At 41.9% G+C, this 17,846-nt stretch overlaps 1 protein-coding gene across 1 annotated transcript in view; it reads left to right on the top strand.

Moving 5' to 3' along the window:
• Positions 1 to 17,846, top strand: part of LOC141116643 (immunoglobulin superfamily member 1-like) — a 138,496-nt gene that overhangs the window by 97,142 nt on the left and 23,508 nt on the right. The window contains exons 12-15 of the mRNA XM_073609035.1: positions 2,807 to 3,061; positions 9,356 to 9,613; positions 12,196 to 12,495; positions 15,412 to 15,693. Coding sequence (XP_073465136.1) covers positions 2,807 to 3,061; positions 9,356 to 9,613; positions 12,196 to 12,495; positions 15,412 to 15,693 — 1,095 coding nt within the window. The remainder of the gene's footprint in view (positions 1 to 2,806; positions 3,062 to 9,355; positions 9,614 to 12,195; positions 12,496 to 15,411; positions 15,694 to 17,846) is intronic.

Consider the following 17,846-nt stretch of genomic DNA (forward strand, 5'->3'; position numbering starts at 1 on the left):
GTATTATTATTATAGAAAAAATATCATAATATTACAAAAACTTTTTTGTTATTATTATTATTGAAAAATAAAGAATCTTTATTTGTATATGTTTGGCTGATTACATGAGCTAAATGCAATATTATTAAAAAAAAATAAATAGAGCTCATGTGATCAGCCAAACAGATACAAAAATTTTTTTTTAAAATATATTTTTTTCTATAATAATAATAATAATAATAATAATAATAAAAATGTATTTATCATAATAATGTGATAAGCTCATATGGTCAGCCAAATAAAGATAAAAAAATGAATATATAGCAGGTGAGGTGGCAGGCTGCAAACCACAGTGGCCCTCACAAACCCACCTCCCTGCCCCCCCCCCCCCCCCGGTCCATGGAGGGGTTGTCTTCCGTGAGGCCGGTCCTTAGTGACGGGGAGGTTAGGGACCGCTGCTCTATTCTACAAGCACAGAGGATTTTCCAATATTTGCTCATCTTTAATCTTTCACACCCAACACTAATGCCCTGTACACACGGTCGGATTTTCCGACGGAAAAAGTGCCGACGTACGTGTTTTACGTCACCGCGTTCAGAACGATCGGATTTTCCAACAACTTTGTGCGACCGTGTGTATGCAAGACAAATTTTGAGCCAACATCCGTTGGAAAAAATACATGGATTTTGTTGTCGGAATGTCTGATCAATGTCCGATTGTGTGTACGGGGCATAAGTCATTTTGCCGACCATAAGTCACTTTTTTTCGCTTTAGAGCATCTCATAATGCCAACTGGAATGTCGACACTATGGTGGTCAGTTCCAAGCCTACAGACACATTCAACCACTTTATTACCAGCCTGTAACACCCCTTAATCACCAGGCCATTTTTCAGTTTTATTTGCTGTGATATTTTGACTGACTATCACTCGCTCACGCATCACTGAACCCAACTGAATTTTATACAGTAATAGTTTATGGGAACACTTAGAACTTTGGTGTTTTTGTTTTGTTTTTTATTTTACTGTAGAAAGGAAAAAAGACTAAAAAAAAAAATTCCCCTTCCCCATAGCAAAAAAAGAATAGTAGGTCACAACAAACATCCATATAATACAGTAAAACCTTGGATTGGAAATGTGCTTGTAATCCAAAGCACTCATATATCAAAGCAAATGTCCCCATATAAAATAATGGAAACTCATATGCTTCGTTCCACAGCCTTTTTTTCTTAAATCCTTCAGTCTATAGTCCAAATAAAAAGATTATAGCAATATGACTTCGAGGTAACTTTGAGGCAACTTCGAGGCAACTTCCATTAAAGTCTATGGGCACAAGTCGGATAGAAGTTGCCTTGAAGTAGAAGAAAGAACCTTACTTTAAAACAGAGTTCAAGTCATAACATTTTTTTTTACATTATTCAGCTGAATTAAATACAGATAACAACCTTTGAAAAAAAATTTTTTTTTTACTCACCTTTTCTGGTCTGTTGCTAGGGGGTCCCTCGTAATCTGCCTCTTCCTCTCCAAGACACCTGACGTCATTTCCCTCGGCGCCCGTGCTCGCTAGTGCTCCTGGGAGATGTCTGTCATCATTTCACCGGAGTCACTGGGCAGCGCCGAGGGCTTTGTTGCCATCACAACGGGGGCAGGCACTTCCGACGCCAACGCCCGTTGCAACGTCAGAAGTGTACGGCGTTGCGCTGTACATACTGCGTGTGCGCGAGGAGAGGCGGTGCATGCTGGTCGCTCAGCTGCACCAGAGCCCGGAAGATAGTGCTTGTGGGCTTCACATGCCCACAAGCACTATGGAAACTGCCAGGAAAGAGGAATATAAGATATATTCCTCTATGAAATCAGCAGTCGAGCACCAATTAAGCACACAAACATGAGTGCTCTGAATAAGCCTTAAAAACAAAAGATATGCATCCTAAAAAAAAATGTTAACAGTGGGAACTCCGCTTTATTTCAGAATGGCTTTAATGGTGCTAATTAAGACAGCTCTCATTGGCTAAAATGGGATTTCCCATCACACGACTTGGACTCTCACAATTCGGATCCCAAGTCGCGGCAGTGTGGTCCGAGTCTAAATGTTGTACCTTCATTAAGGCTGGGTTCACACCATTATGAATTGGATGTGGGTTTCCGCATCCAATTCGCAATAGCAGGAGATTATGACCGGCTCTCTATGGAGCCGGTTCACATATCTCCGCAGCGGGTCCGGTGCGTTTTGCACAGTGTCTTTTGGTCCATTTTAGGTCCGAATTCAGCCCAAAATTCGGGCTAAAATCGGACCTGAAACGATGAACCAGCAGGCACCAGACCCCCTGCTGTGAGCCGCATGCGGCTCATATGTGAACCCAGCCTGAATGTAGCCATAGTGCGTCACTTAGAGGCGCCACTCATCTCAGTTGTGACGTGACGCTACTTGTTTTGCAAGACCTCACTTGTTTATCGGACCAAGTTACTTGCAATCCAAGGTTTTACTGTAATCCCTTTTCGGAAAGTAAAGACCCCAAGGTGAGCTCATTTTTGCATCAATTTTGGGGGGAAATAAAGCCTAAGTGCAGCCAAAATATTAGGATAAAAACACAAAAATCAGCAAAAGGGACATATTTTTACAGTGTCCCTTGTGCTGATGCCTCTTCTGTGCGGTGAAATCCTTCTCCATCCATGCCCCCCCACCCATGCTTCTGTAATCTTCCTGTGCACAGGGAATAGATAAATAGAACTGTGGGAACTGTGAGTACCCGACTACGTCTGCCCTTTCCACCCAGTTCCACCTTTCATAGAAGCCATACTACCCAATACTTCCACTTTAATCCTCTTTAGGATCGGCAATGAGCCCTGTGGTCACCTTCACCCCAAACTGGAGGAAGATCTTCACAGAAGAGTCTATAAAAATGACGTGTGATGTGGGGATCACCGAAGGTAGAAGTCTGACCTACATCTGGTTCAAAGATGGTAAAAAGATACATACAGGAAAAATCTTTACCATCGGATCTGCAAACACTGAGGATACCGGGAACTACAGATGTCAGGCTGGTACAGAAAGAAGCGGCAATGCCAGACTGGATGTTGTTACTGGTAGGTCAGTTGGAAATATACCAAATAATGTGTTTTTGCCCATTCCAAACAAAATAAGAGAAATATTAGCAAAGCAGGAGGGATGAGCTACAGGTTTGGTCTGATCCATGTGATGTCACAGACCAAATAGTTTTCTGTCCATAGTTTGTCAGTATTACCCAGGATACCCCTAATGAGCTCATCTCTCAGCAAGATCTTTATTAGCATACAGTATGAGTACTGCACCACTGTATAGCTCTTTGTGCTGATTTTTCCTCTCCCGATCTGAGCTCTGCTGCACAAGGGACCGTAATGCCGTGTACACACGACTGGACTTTCGACGGACTGAATCCTGTCTGACTTTTCGACGGACTTCCGACGTACTTCCGTCAAATCGGATCTACACACGATCACACCAAAGTCCGACGAATTTGAACGTGATGACGTACAACCGGACTAGAATAAGGAAGTTGATAGCCAGTAGCCAATAGCTGCCCTAGCTTCGGTTTTCGTCCGTCGGACTAGCACACAGACGAACAGATTTTTCGACCGGACTCAAATCCGTTGGAAAGATTTGAAACATGTTTTAAATCTGAAGTCCATCTGGTTTTTGACTGAAAGGGTCCATTGAAGGTCCAATGAAGCCCACACACGGACGAATTGTCCGACGGATTCGTTCTGGCGGACCAGTTCGGTTGAAAAGTCCGGTCGTGTGTACACGGCATTAGAGGCTGATGCAGAGTCAAATCCAGATACTTACACTGCTTGCCTTCAAAAAAAATTATGTGAAAGTGTGGAATAGACTCCCTCAAGAGGTGGTTCTGGCCAGCTCAGTAGATTGCTTTAACCACTTGCCGACCAGCCGCCGCAGTTTTACTGCGGCAGAATGGCATGGCTGGGCGAAACAACGTTATGTAACGTCGCTTTGCCCTGTGACCACTAGGGTCGCGTGTGCCACCCGCTGCTCGCCCCCAGAGCCGATGCGAGCGCCCGGCGGTCGCGATCACCGCCGAGCTCCCGTGATCGCTGGTGACACACTGGGAACCGGGATCTCTGTGTGTAAACACAGTTTCCAGTTCTCTGAGGGAAGAAGTGACTGATTGTCTGTTCATACAAAGTATGAACAGCGATCTGTCATCTCCCCTACACAGTTACCTCCACCCTTCAGTTAGAACACAGAGAGGGAACACAATTAACCCCTTGATCGCCCCCTAGTGTTAACCCCTTGCATGCCAGTGACCTTTTTACAGTAATCAGTGCATTTTTATAGCACTGATCGCTGCATAAATGACAATGGTCCCAAAAATGTGTCAAAAGTGTCCGATGTGTCTGCTGTAATGTTGCAGCCCCAATAAAAATCGCAGATCGCCGCCATTACTAGTAAAAAAGAAAATAATAATAAAAATGCTATAAATCTATCGCCTGTTTTGTAGACGCTATAACTTTTGCGCAAACCAATCAATATACGCATATTGTGACTTTTTTTTACCAAAAATATGTAGAAGAATACATATCGGCCTAAACTGAGAAAAAAACTAGCTTTTTTTAGAAAAAAATGGGGATATTTATTACAGCAAAATGTACAAAATATTGTGTTTTTTGTTCAAAATTTTTTTTTTAAAGCGCAAAAAATAAAAAGCGCAGAGGTGATCAAATACCACCAAAAGAAAGCTCTATTTGTGGGGAAAAAAGGACATCAATTTTGTTTGGGTGCAGCGCCGCAGTTAACTTGTCAGTTAAAGCGACGCAGTGCCGAATCGCAAAAAATGGCCTGGTCATTTAGCAGCCAAATCTTCCGTGGCTGAAAAAATGGCCTGGATACTTTCCTAAATGTACATAATATAACTGGATACTAACATTCATAGGTAAAGTTGATCCAGGGAAAATCCGATTGCCTCTCGGGGGATCAGGAAGGAATATTTTCCTTTGCCGTAGCAAGGATTGTGTATATAGGATTGTATGGTGTTAGTATTATTATTTTTTTTATTATTGGTTGAACTAGATGGACTTGTGTCTTTTTTTCAACCTGACTAACTATGTAACTATGTAAGATAGAACGAGTCCAGAGACAGCTAACAAAAATGGTGAAAAGTCTGGGGGATAAGTCATATCATGTCAGGAAAATAATGTAGCGTATACCCAGGTGTCTGATGGTGACTGCCGGGGGTAGGGAGGGCTGACATTCATCCTCAGGGTGTAGGGTACAGGGCATGGTGGGTGATGAACAAGAAAGAATTTGGGCGCCAGTCACTTTTATGCTTAACCACTAGCCGACCGCGCACCAGAATGGCTCCCCTGCGCGAAGGGGTATCGGGGGCACGCGCCCCCACCGTGTCACTGAGGAGCTGATGCTCGTGCCCGATGGCCGCGATGTTCGCCGGGCACCCGCGATCGCTCGTGACAGAGCAGGAACGTGGATCTCTGTGTGTAAACACACAAATCCACGTCCTGTCAGGGGAGAAGAGAAAGATCGTGTGTCCTAGTATATAGGAACAGCGATCGGTCTCCTCCCCCAGGTAGTCCCATCCCCCCACAGTTCGAACACACAATGAGGAAACACATTTAACCCCTTGATCGCCCCCTAGTGTTAACACCTTCCCTGACAGTGACATTTATACAGTAATCAATGGTCATTTATAGCACTGATCGCTGTATAAATGTCAATGGTTTCAAAAAAAGTGTCAAAAGTGTGTCCGATCTGTCCGCTGCAATGTTGCAGTTCCGATAAAAATCGCTGATCACCGCCATTACTAGTAAAAAAATAAAAACAATATAAATGCCATAAATCAATAGCCTATTTTGTAGACGCTATAACTTTTGTGCAAACCAATTAATATACGGTTATTGCGATTTTTTTTACCAAAAGTATGTAGAAGAATACATATCGGCCTAAACTGAGGGAAAAAATATAAAAAAAAAATTGGGTTATTTATTATAGCAAAAAGTAAAAAAATTGTGTTTTTTTTCAAAATTGTCGCTCTTTTTTTGTTTATAGCGCAAAAAATAAAAACTGCAGAGGTGATCAAATACCACCAAAAGAAAGCTCTATTTGTGGTGAAAAAAGGACATCAATTTTGTTTGGGTACAACTTAGCACGGCCGTGCACTTGTCAGTTAAAGAGACGCAGTGCCGTATCGCAAAAAATGGCACTGTCAGGAAGAGGGTAAATTCTTCCGGGGCTGAAGTGGTTAAACAAGGAGAGGTTTCTTTCTCAGAACAGGAAAAATGTGGGATAGAGGTAGGGTTGCCACCTTTTCTTTAAGCAAAAACCCGAACACTTTAGCAGGTTTTCTTTTTTTAGTATACACTATAAGATTGTTAAAGACCTGGGACACTTTTGGATGCCCCAAGGAGAGTAATAATGTAGTTCAGTGCGCCACAGTGAACAGTGAGTGTGGCCAAAATTGTGACTCCATTCACACCTAGGAGTTCCGGATCACGATCCCGCCTGCGATTCACAAAATGAAGCAAATCGCGGGACGTGCTCGCGATCCTGTTACTTTCAGAGGCATCCCAATCGCTGTGCAATTTTGCCGCAAATGTCGCCCGACAAATCGCGGCAAAATCCTGCAAACAGAATCGCATGATGCTTGTTGCCCAAAAGAAGTTTTTACTCCGCCTGCAATCCAGAACGCCTATCCAGAACGCCTATGTGTGAGTGGAGTCTGTGAGTCTTATGCACAGAATGCAGTGGACAGGAGTGTGTAATGCATATTAGGAATCATGAGTGCAAAAACAAAAAGAGTGCAGGAGTCAGGGGTGTGTAACGCACAGTGTAGGGTTAAGAAGAGTGCAAAATTCCCTCCGTGAGCAATACTCTCCCCCACTTTACCCTTTCATCAAAAAGCCCCACTCTCTCTCCTGCAAACAAAAAATTCAGCATTAATCTTTATGATCAGAGGGTACCACCGGCCCTCTTGTAGGGGGCCCAAGCACATAGGGGGGCCAGGACAGCAGGTGGATCAGAGCTGCGGAGCAGGGGACAATTACAGAGGAGACAAACTGGGAGAGAGAGAAGCGCCAGGTAGCTGCTAGTGCAGTAATTTTTCCTTTAATTAAATGTTTAAAAACAAACAATCTGAATTGCACTCGCACATGACAGAGCGGTCGGCATATCACAGTCTGTGTGAAGTCCGCTGTTAGCATTCTCCCCATCCACCAGTGGTGGTGCGTCCATTAAGGGCTCAGAGGCGCCGCCCCCTCTGTTACGCCACCCCCCTCTATCACACCACCCCCCTCTATGAATAATGGATAGATTCATGCATTGCATGAATCTATCCATGGCCGCTGCTGCCACCCCCTATTTAGGTGTCCGGCCCCTTTTTCGGACGCCGGGCACCTGAATTCCAGTGGCGGGGATGTTTGTTTGAAGCACCTGATTAGAGCCATAGGCTCTAAGACTTCAAAAAAGGTGGACTTGGAGCGCAGAGCATTACACTTGCAGTAAACCCAGATGTGTTAGAAAAGCAAAATAAAGAGTCCCCTCTGGTGCTTCCTCAGAACTCTAACCCTCTCAGAATCGTTTCCGGATCTTTAGCAGGCTTTCCTCAGCAGAAAGTTGAACACCTGGATAGGCCTCGGACAGGCCTAACAGCCAGCGGCCACCTGGATAGGACTCGGGCTTCAGACCTAGCAGCAACCAGGAGCTGTACACACACATCCACCCAGGCTGCAGCCCTGGGTGGGAAGACTGATCCTGATCACATGACTTCTTCCAAATAAATACCCTTTCCCAGCATGCATAGCAGCAAATATGATTGGCTGAGAAAGATATGTTTATCCATAACCTGAAGTCAATGTAGCTCATCACTCTAATGTCAAAGGCAACAACTCCACCTACTGATAAAAGGGAGAAACCACAGCCAAACAGGATTAGGAGTGAAGTAATTTGACCACGAAACACTACAAATCAGCCAGGCTGGCTACCACCCAGTATAACTAAATTTACCTGCAACCGTATCCTGGGACGAGGGTTCTACGTTAATATGTACAGTCTGGAGGAAAAGAAAGTAAAGGGGAGACATGATTGAAACCTTTAAATCAACCAAGGGGGTGAATAAGGTTCAGGAAGGAGGTCTTTTCAATATGAATCCAAAATCAAGAACACGGGGACATGACCTCAAACTAACTGGAGGAAAGTTCAAAACTAATCTTAGAAAGTATTATTTTACTGAAAGGGTGGTTGATGCTTGGAATAAACTGCCACATAAAAAGAGGAAAGGAGGGCGCACTGACCTTGTGCATTACCAATGGTAGAATTTATTAAAAAACTATGACAGCAATAGTCATACTCACAAACGAGTGTATAAAAAAGGCTTATCAGTAGAGGAGACTACGTCTCTGAATGCCTGCAACCCGTACCAGATATTGGATGGGTCAAATGGCATCACAAACAGCTAACGCGTTTCAAGGGCTTACCCTCTTCCTCAGAGCCAAAGCATTTTTTTGTTGTTTTTTTTTTTTTTTTCTGTGGAATAAACTGCCAGCAGAGGTAGTGAGACAGTCAACAGTACATGGTTTCAAGCATGCTTGGGATAAACATAGATCTATAGTCAGACAATAAGGGCTCTTTCACACGGAGGATCTGTATGTCCGTTTTTCACCCTTACGTTTTCGGATAAAAAAAGGACATACATGTATCCCTATGGAGCGTCGGATGTCAGCGGTGACATGTCCGCTGACATCTGACCCGCTCCGATCCGAAAAGTGTAACGGAGGAAAACCCTACTTTTCCATCCGTTTTCAGATCGGATGACGACGGACTCTACGGTCCGTCATCATCCGATCCCCCATAGGGGAGAGCGGCGCTCTGACAGGTCCGTCGCTGCACAGTGTGCAGCGACGGACCTGTCATCTTCCTGCTCAGCGGGGATCGGCGGAGCGATCCCCGCTGAGCAAGCGGATGTTAACGGGGCGGATCATCACTGATCCGCCCCGTGTAAAAGAGCCCTAATGAAAAAAAAAAAAACAATAAAAAAACAACCAAAACCCCCCCCCAAAAAAAACAAACAAAACCAAAAAAAATGGGCAGACTCAATGGACTACTCTGTCTTTTTCTACCATCATTTTTCTGTTTCTATATACTTATACTATAAATGTATTTGGTTACATAGTTACATAGTTACATAGTAGGTGAGGTTGAAAAAAGACACAAGTCCATCAAGTCCAACCTATGTGTGTGATTATGTGTCAGTATTACATTATATATCCCTGTATGTTGCGGTCATTCAGGTCATTATCTAATAGTTTCTTGTGGATGTGGAGCAATACTATGTTACTCATGTAACCTTCATCTTCTCATATGATGTGTTCCAGACCCGCTGATCCTGCGGGTTCCTCTCTACGTTCATGAAGGAGATGATCTGACTCTGACATGTCACCATCGTTCTGGCTTCATGTCAACATTCATAACCTTTTACAAGGAAAATTCTACCATTCATGATCAGAGATACACATCCGTATTACATATAGAAATTGTAAACATGACGGACTCCGGAAGATACAAATGTACAGATAAACATCCTTTGTATACATATGTAAATTTACAAGATGACGTCATCATCTACATACAAAGTAAGTCATAGGATATATCTAAGCTTTAAAGTGGAACTTCATTCTCCATATTAACATTGATTATTATTAATCCTCATGCTGCTAGCATTAGTAAATAGATAGGAAAGTATATCATATTTACTTGTTTTAAACCTTTTTTTTCTAATTTCTTCAGTTACTTCCTGGTTTCTTGCCTAGGCAAATTTTGTTATACATCCCAGGAGTCTTAAGGAGGGAAGCAGGGGTTTTCTCAGCTAAGCACACTCTCCTGCACACATGCTTGAACTAAGGGCAGATGGATTCCAGATACTTCCCAACATTTTGAGATGGGAATGAGGGACACCTACTAGCAAACGTATGGAAGAAATGTCCCTCGAAATCAGGGACAGTTGGGAGCTACGCATGAATCATCTGCCCTTACTCAAGATGGCCGCGACCAGAAATGCTAGGGGGTGTTTTTTAAAGTGATTTCTCAGCAAAATAAAGCACGGAGACATGGTTCGACGGGGGAGTTTGCTTTGAATATTAAAAATGAATTGAATAGAGTTTTTTTGGTTTGTGGTGTTTACATGCAGTGAGGATCCATTTTAATTAAGCTAGCAGATTTTATTAAACCTTTTGCTGCCATTTCAAAAATTTTTTTGCACACATGTTTAAATGCACATTTTAGGTCCGAAGACCTGTTAAACCCCCAAACAATATTAGACATGTGTGCCGTCAATAAATTTGCTTTGTTTCTTTCCATTCTGTTTCATATTAAAATTAATTCGTAATGTGTAATTCGTGTCCGAAATTCAAATCGGATTCGTACAAAATACGAATTTTCCCTGTGCGGTGCTGACTTCCTGGGGTTTTTAACTTTTAGGTTCCTTAACTTTTCGTAACATTAACGAAAGTTCATTATGATAAATTTATCCGAAGTTCGTAATCTAAATTTCGTATTTCGTACAAAATTTGTATGCATAAAAATTCGTATTTTGGATCCTCGCGAATGTACGAATTTCTGGAAATTCGTACGAATTTCCGATTCGTACGAAACTAATCGCACATGTCTAAACAATATACACTCACTAGCCACTTTATTATGTACATCTTGCTAGTACCGGTCTGGACCCCCTTTGTATTCAGAACTGCCTTTATTCTTTGGTGGCATAGATTTAACAAGGTGGTGGAAACATTCCTCAGAGATTTTGGTCCACATTGACATGATAGCGTCACACAGTTGTTGCAGATTTGTCGACTGCACATCCATGATGCCAATTTCCCGTTCCACCACATTCAAAAGGTGCTCTATTGGGTGAGATCTGGTGAGTGTGGAGGCCATTGGAGTACAGTGACCTCATTGTTCAGTGGTGAGATGATTTGAGCTTTGTGACATGGTGCATCAGAAGATGGGTACACTGTAGTTATAAAGGGATGGACATGGTCAGCAACAATACTCAGGTAGGCCGTGGTGTTTAAACCATGCTCAATTGGTACTAAGGGGCCCAAAATGTACCAAGAAAATATCCGCCACACCACCAGCCTGAACCGGTGATATAAGGCAGGATGGAACCATACTTTCATGTTGTTTACACCAAATTCTGACCCTACCATCAGAATGTCACAGCTGAAATCGAGACTCATCAGACCAGGCAACATTTTTCCAATCTTCTATTGTCCAATTTTTGTGCGAATTGTAGCCTCAGTTTCCTGTTCTTAACTGACAGGAGTGGCACCCGGTGTGGTCATCTGCTGCCGTAGCCCATCTGCTTCAAGGTTTGATGTGTTGTGCATTCGTATTCTGCATACCTTGGTTGCAACGAGTGGTTATTGGAGTTACTGTTGCCTGTCTATCATCTCAAACCAGTCTGCCTATTCTCCTCTGACATCAAAAAGGCATTTTCCTCCACACAACTTCCGCTAACTGGATATTTTCTCTTCTTCAGGACCATTCTCTGTAAACCTGAGAGATGGTTGTGTGTGAAAATGTGCAGCAAGTTAACAAGACTAATGCCAAGTACAGACGATCGGACATTCCGACAACAAAATTCTGCATTTATTTCTAACAGATGTTGGCTCAAACTTGTCTTGCATACACACGGTCGCACAAATGTTGTCGGAAATGCCAAACGTCAAGAACGCGGTGACGTACAACACGTACGACGAGCCGAGAAAAATGAAGTTCAATAGCCAGTGCGGCTCTTCTGCTTGATTCCGAGCACGCGTGGAATTTTGTGCGTCGGAATTGTGTACACACTCTTGGAATTTCCGACAATTTGGAAAATTTGAGAACCAGCTCTCAAACATTTGTTGTCGGAAATTCCGACAGCAAATGTCCGATGGAGCCTACGCGCGGTTGGATTTTCCAACAACAAGCTCATTATGTGTATGCGGCATTACAATTCAACACTGCCACAAATTTGTGGCAAGTTTTCCATGGTATCTGGGGTACTACTTATGCCCATGGCAGTGATAGGGTTAAATAAAGAGGGCGCTCTGTGCAAAATAAAAACACCTGCAGCAGGCCAATTTGTACAGGTGAGATTTGAATTCTGCACTCAGTAGTGATCAATAAAAAAAGGTACACTACTAATACCTTTGTTGATATCATTATTTTATAGTGCTATATGAAATTCCAGAGATAAATGTGACCTCATCTCCAGTGGTAGAAGGTGATGAGATGACCCTGACATGTGACACTATTCTCAGCCCGCTCAGACCGAGGACAGAACTGAAATTTGCTTTTCAAAAAGATGGACGGAATGTCAGAGAATTCACTTCAAATAATCAATATGGAGTTCAGTCCACTCAAGTGAAGGACTCTGGGAAATATTCCTGTGACGTGACAACTGCAACCAACAGTGTGAAGAAGAGGAGTCCGGAGATATTGGTCAAGATAAATGGTGAGTCAGTCATAGGACCAACCAAGGGATTAAATAACTTTTCATAACCCCAATACATTTAATAATTAATGAATTAATGAGCCATCATCTAACTCCAAAATTTCTTAGTAATGATGCCCAGTCTGAGCTGTACTAGTTCCAAAAAAAAAAATAACAGATGGCCAAACCTCTTTGTAGCACCCCCTCACCTGCTGGAGGAAGTTAGGGATCCCCAAGTGGCTCGGTGGGCTGACATTTATTCTCAAGGTTGGATCATTGACTTGCGGGGTGGAAAAAACTGCCTACCTCTCAAATTTGTTTACCTAAGCTTACCACTAAAAGCAGCTCTTAACACCCAGTGCCAGATATATAAGGGGGCAAAAGGCACAATTGTCCTAAGCCCCCTTGTCAGAGGGGGCCCTGGACTTCCATTTAAAAAAAACAACTTTTTTTACCTCGAGACTTTAGTAGTATGTCCGTGGAGGTGATTGTCCACTTTTATGCCTTTGCCAAGCTCCATTTACACTATATTGTCAAAAGTATTGGCGCCTGCCTTTACACGCAAATGAACTTTAATGGCATCCCAATCTTAGTCCGTAGGGTTCAATATTGAGTTGACCCACCTTTTGCAGCTATAACAGCTTCAACTCTTCTAGCAAGGCTGTCCACAAGGTTTAGGAGTGTGTCTATGGGAATGTTTGACCATTCTTCCAGAAGCACATTTACACGCACATGTGTATATTGGAAGTTTAAAAGATTACATAAAAATGTAAGTCTCAGTGAAAACATTCAGTCTATGCAAAGAAGAGTCACCCTAGAAGATCACCACTGTAAGTAAAGAGTGAAGGCTTACCAGATATTGTTGACCCTCCCATAGAAGGGTCCCAAATCACACATAGTGATCCACATACAACTGCACAATTGTTCCAGGGGTCCCAAAAAGTTACATCAATGTGTCCCACAACTCCCAAGATTCCGCACAGCACTCCAGGCAAAGATGTTATATAGGGAAATAAAAGACACCTTCCATAGCATAAAACTGTATACACAGCAACATTTAATAGAAAATAATGCACTTACAAATTCATAATGTTATACAAGCCATTAAGGTCCACATGTATTCAGTTTTCTCAAAACTAAGATGGCCACGGCTCAATTGCGCATTAGCAGTGGCGTGTGTTCCGGCTCCGCCCTACGTGTTTTGTCATATGTGATCGTCAGGAACAACTGTGCAGTTGTACATGGATCACTATATCTGCTTTGAGACCCTTCTTTGGGAGGACAACAATAACCGGTAAGCCTCCACTCTTCAGTCATGGTGGTGGTCTTCTGGGGTGACTCTTTGATGCACAGACTAAATATTTTTACTGGGACTTACATTTTTATGTAATCTTCTGCACTGTATTAATTCGAGTGTCTTCTTTGGAACATAACTTATATTTTTTTTTTTAAATAAATGTGGTTTATCATTTATTTCAGTTCCCTTTTTTTTTCTCATATAATAAAATTTCAATGTTGAGGGTCCCTCGACTTGAAGTGTCTCGGGCCCCTACAAGGTCTAAATTCTGCACCCTCTTCCTCCCAACTCTAAACATTTAACTCTTAATCTGTCCTTCAATATTTAATCTTCAAACCCTACCATTTACAGTACATCTAATCCTAAGAACAAAAACTCTAACTGCAATTTACCAGTCCTTATATGTGGAGGCTGGTGGCAGTGGCTTCCTTCTATATATAAAGGAGATAAGGAGAAGAGGAGGATTTTGTAGTCCAAATCATAAGGTGACAATGCTGCTCCTCCATAAATACAGTAGGGTAATTTAACATTGCTACTCTAGGAAAGAAAGTGTGTTAATGGCAGGATTAAAAGGTGAAAATAATAGGAAAAAGTCTGAAAAAAAGAATGCAGCCACAACATCCAAGGACTGGTAAGCTACAATATATTATTCTTTTTATGTTTGTGTTTAGATATGATTTATCCTTACCCCTATTAGATGAGTCCTTAACATTTACCTCACTGTGTAATCCCCAAAAACTGAACCCCAAGCCTAGCACAAACCAACAAAACCTCTAAACTAAACCATGACATTAACTGAAGTGCCTTGAAAAAGTATGCACACCCCTTGAAATTTTCCACACTTTGTCATGTTAAAACCAAAAATGTAAATGTATTTTATTGGCATTGTATGTGATAGACCAACACAAAGTGGCACATAATTGTGAAGTGGAAGGAAAATGATAAATGGTTTTCAATATTTTATACAAATAAATATGTGAAAAATGTGGCGTGCCTTTGTATTCAGTCCCCTTTACTCTGATACCCCTAAATAAAATCTAGTGGAACCAATTGCCCCTAAAAGTCACCTAATAACTAAATAGAGTCCACATGTGTGTAATTTAATCTCAGTGTAAATACAGCTGTTCTGTGAAGCCCACAGAGGTTAGTTAGAGAACCTTAGTGAACAAACAGCATCATGAAGGCCAAGGAACACACCAGACTGTCAGGGATAAAGTTGGATAACTTTAAAGCAGGGTTAGGTTATAAAATAATATTCCAAGCTTTGAACATCTCAGGGAGCACTGTTCAATCCATCATCCGAAAAGGAAAAGAGTATGGCACAACTACTAACCTACCAAGACATGACCGTCCACCTAAACTGACAGGCCGGGCAAGGAGAGCAATAATGAGAGAATCAGCCAAGAGGCCCATGGTAGCTCTGGTGGAGCTGCAGAGATTCACAGCTCAGGTGGGAGAATCTGTCCACTGCCATGGGCATACACATAATACTTATTCCCATGGCAGTGATAGGGTTAAATAAAAGAAGGCGCTATGTGCAAAATAAAAACACCTGCAGCAGCCGAATTTGTACTGGTGCAATTTGAATTCTGCACTCAGTAGTGATCAATACAAAAGGTACACTACTAATACCGTTTGTCGATATCATTATTTTATAGCGCTATATGAAATTCCAAAGATAAAAGTGACCCCGTATCCAGTGGTAGAAGGTGATGAGATGACCCTGACATGTGACACTAGTCTCAGCCCTCTCAGACCAAGGACACGACTGAAATTTGCTTTTCACAAAGATGGACGGAATGTCCGAGAATTGTTTTCAAATAATCAATATAGAGTTCAGTCCGCTCAGGTGAAGGACTCTGGGAAATATTCCTGTGACGTGACAACTGCAACCAACAGTGTGAAGAAGAGGAGTCCGGAGATATTGGTCAAGATAAACGGTGAGTCAGTCATAGGACCAACCGAAGGATTAAATAACTTTTCATAACCCCAATTCAACATTTAATAATTAATGAATTAATGAGCCATCATCTAACTCCAAACTTTCTTAGTGATGATGCCCAGTGAGAGCTGTATTAGACCCCCAAAAAAATAACAGATGACCAAACCTCTTTGTAGCACCCCCTCACCTGCTGGAGGAAGTTAGGTATCCCTAAGTGGCTCGGTGGGCTGACATTTATTCTCAAGGTTGGATCATTGACTTGCGGGGTGGAAGAAATTGTCTAACTCTCAAATTTGTTTACCTAAGCTTACCACTAAAAGCAGCTCTTAACACCCAGTGCCAGATATATAAGGGGGCAAAAGGCACAATTGTCCTAAGCCCCCTTGTCAGAGGGGGCCCTGGACTTCCATTAAAAAAAACAAACTTTTTTTACCTCGAGACTTTAGTAGTATGTCCGTGGAGGTGATTGTCCACTTTTATGCCTTTGCCAAGCTCCATTTACACTATATTGTCAAAAGTATTGGCGCCTGCCTTTACACGCAAATGAACTTTAATGGCATCCCAATCTTAGTCCGTAGGGTTCAATATTGAGTTGACCCACCTTTTGCAGCTATAACAGCTTCAACTCTTCTAGCAAGGCTGTCCACAAGGTTTAGGAGTGTGTCTATGGGAATGTTTGACCATTCTTCCAGAAGCACATTTACACGCACATGTGTATATTGGAAGTTTAAAAGATTACATAAAAATGTAAGTCTCAGTGAAAACATTCAGTCTATGCAAAGAAGAGTCACCCTAGAAGATCACCACTGTAAGTAAAGAGTGAAGGCTTACCAGATATTGTTGACCCTCCCATAGAAGGGTCCCAAATCACACATAGTGATCCACATACAACTGCACAATTGTTCCAGGGGTCCCAAAAAGTTACATCAATGTGTCCCACAACTCCCAAGATTCCGCACAGCACTCCAGGCAAAGATGTTATATAGGGAAATAAAAGACACCTTCCATAGCATAAAACTGTATACACAGCAACATTTAATAGAAAATAATGCACTTACAAATTCATAATGTTATACAAGCCATTAAGGTCCACATGTATTCAGTTTTCTCAAAACTAAGATGGCCACGGCTCAATTGCGCATTAGCAGTGGCGTGTGTTCCGGCTCCGCCCTACGTGTTTTGTCATATGTGATCGTCAGGAACAACTGTGCAGTTGTACATGGATCACTATATCTGCTTTGAGACCCTTCTTTGGGAGGACAACAATAACCGGTAAGCCTCCACTCTTCAGTCATGGTGGTGGTCTTCTGGGGTGACTCTTTGATGCACAGACTAAATATTTTTACTGGGACTTACATTTTTATGTAATCTTCTGCACTGTATTAATTCGAGTGTCTTCTTTGGAACATAACTTATATTTTTTTTTTTAAATAAATGTGGTTTATCATTTATTTCAGTTCCCTTTTTTTTTCTCATATAATAAAATTTCAATGTTGAGGGTCCCTCGACTTGAAGTGTCTCGGGCCCCTACAAGGTCTAAATTCTGCACCCTCTTCCTCCCAACTCTAAACATTTAACTCTTAATCTGTCCTTCAATATTTAATCTTCAAACCCTACCATTTACAGTACATCTAATCCTAAGAACAAAAACTCTAACTGCAATTTACCAGTCCTTATATGTGGAGGCTGGTGGCAGTGGCTTCCTTCTATATATAAAGGAGATAAGGAGAAGAGGAGGATTTTGTAGTCCAAATCATAAGGTGACAATGCTGCTCCTCCATAAATACAGTAGGGTAATTTAACATTGCTACTCTAGGAAAGAAAGTGTGTTAATGGCAGGATTAAAAGGTGAAAATAATAGGAAAAAGTCTGAAAAAAAGAATGCAGCCACAACATCCAAGGACTGGTAAGCTACAATATATTATTCTTTTTATGTTTGTGTTTAGATATGATTTATCCTTACCCCTATTAGATGAGTCCTTAACATTTACCTCACTGTGTAATCCCCAAAAACTGAACCCCAAGCCTAGCACAAACCAACAAAACCTCTAAACTAAACCATGACATTAACTGAAGTGCCTTGAAAAAGTATGCACACCCCTTGAAATTTTCCACACTTTGTCATGTTAAAACCAAAAATGTAAATGTATT

The sequence above is a fragment of the Aquarana catesbeiana genome, linkage group LG13 (assembly GCF_042186555.1).
Source record: "Aquarana catesbeiana isolate 2022-GZ linkage group LG13, ASM4218655v1, whole genome shotgun sequence".
Classification (NCBI taxonomy): Eukaryota; Metazoa; Chordata; class Amphibia; order Anura; family Ranidae; genus Aquarana; species Aquarana catesbeiana.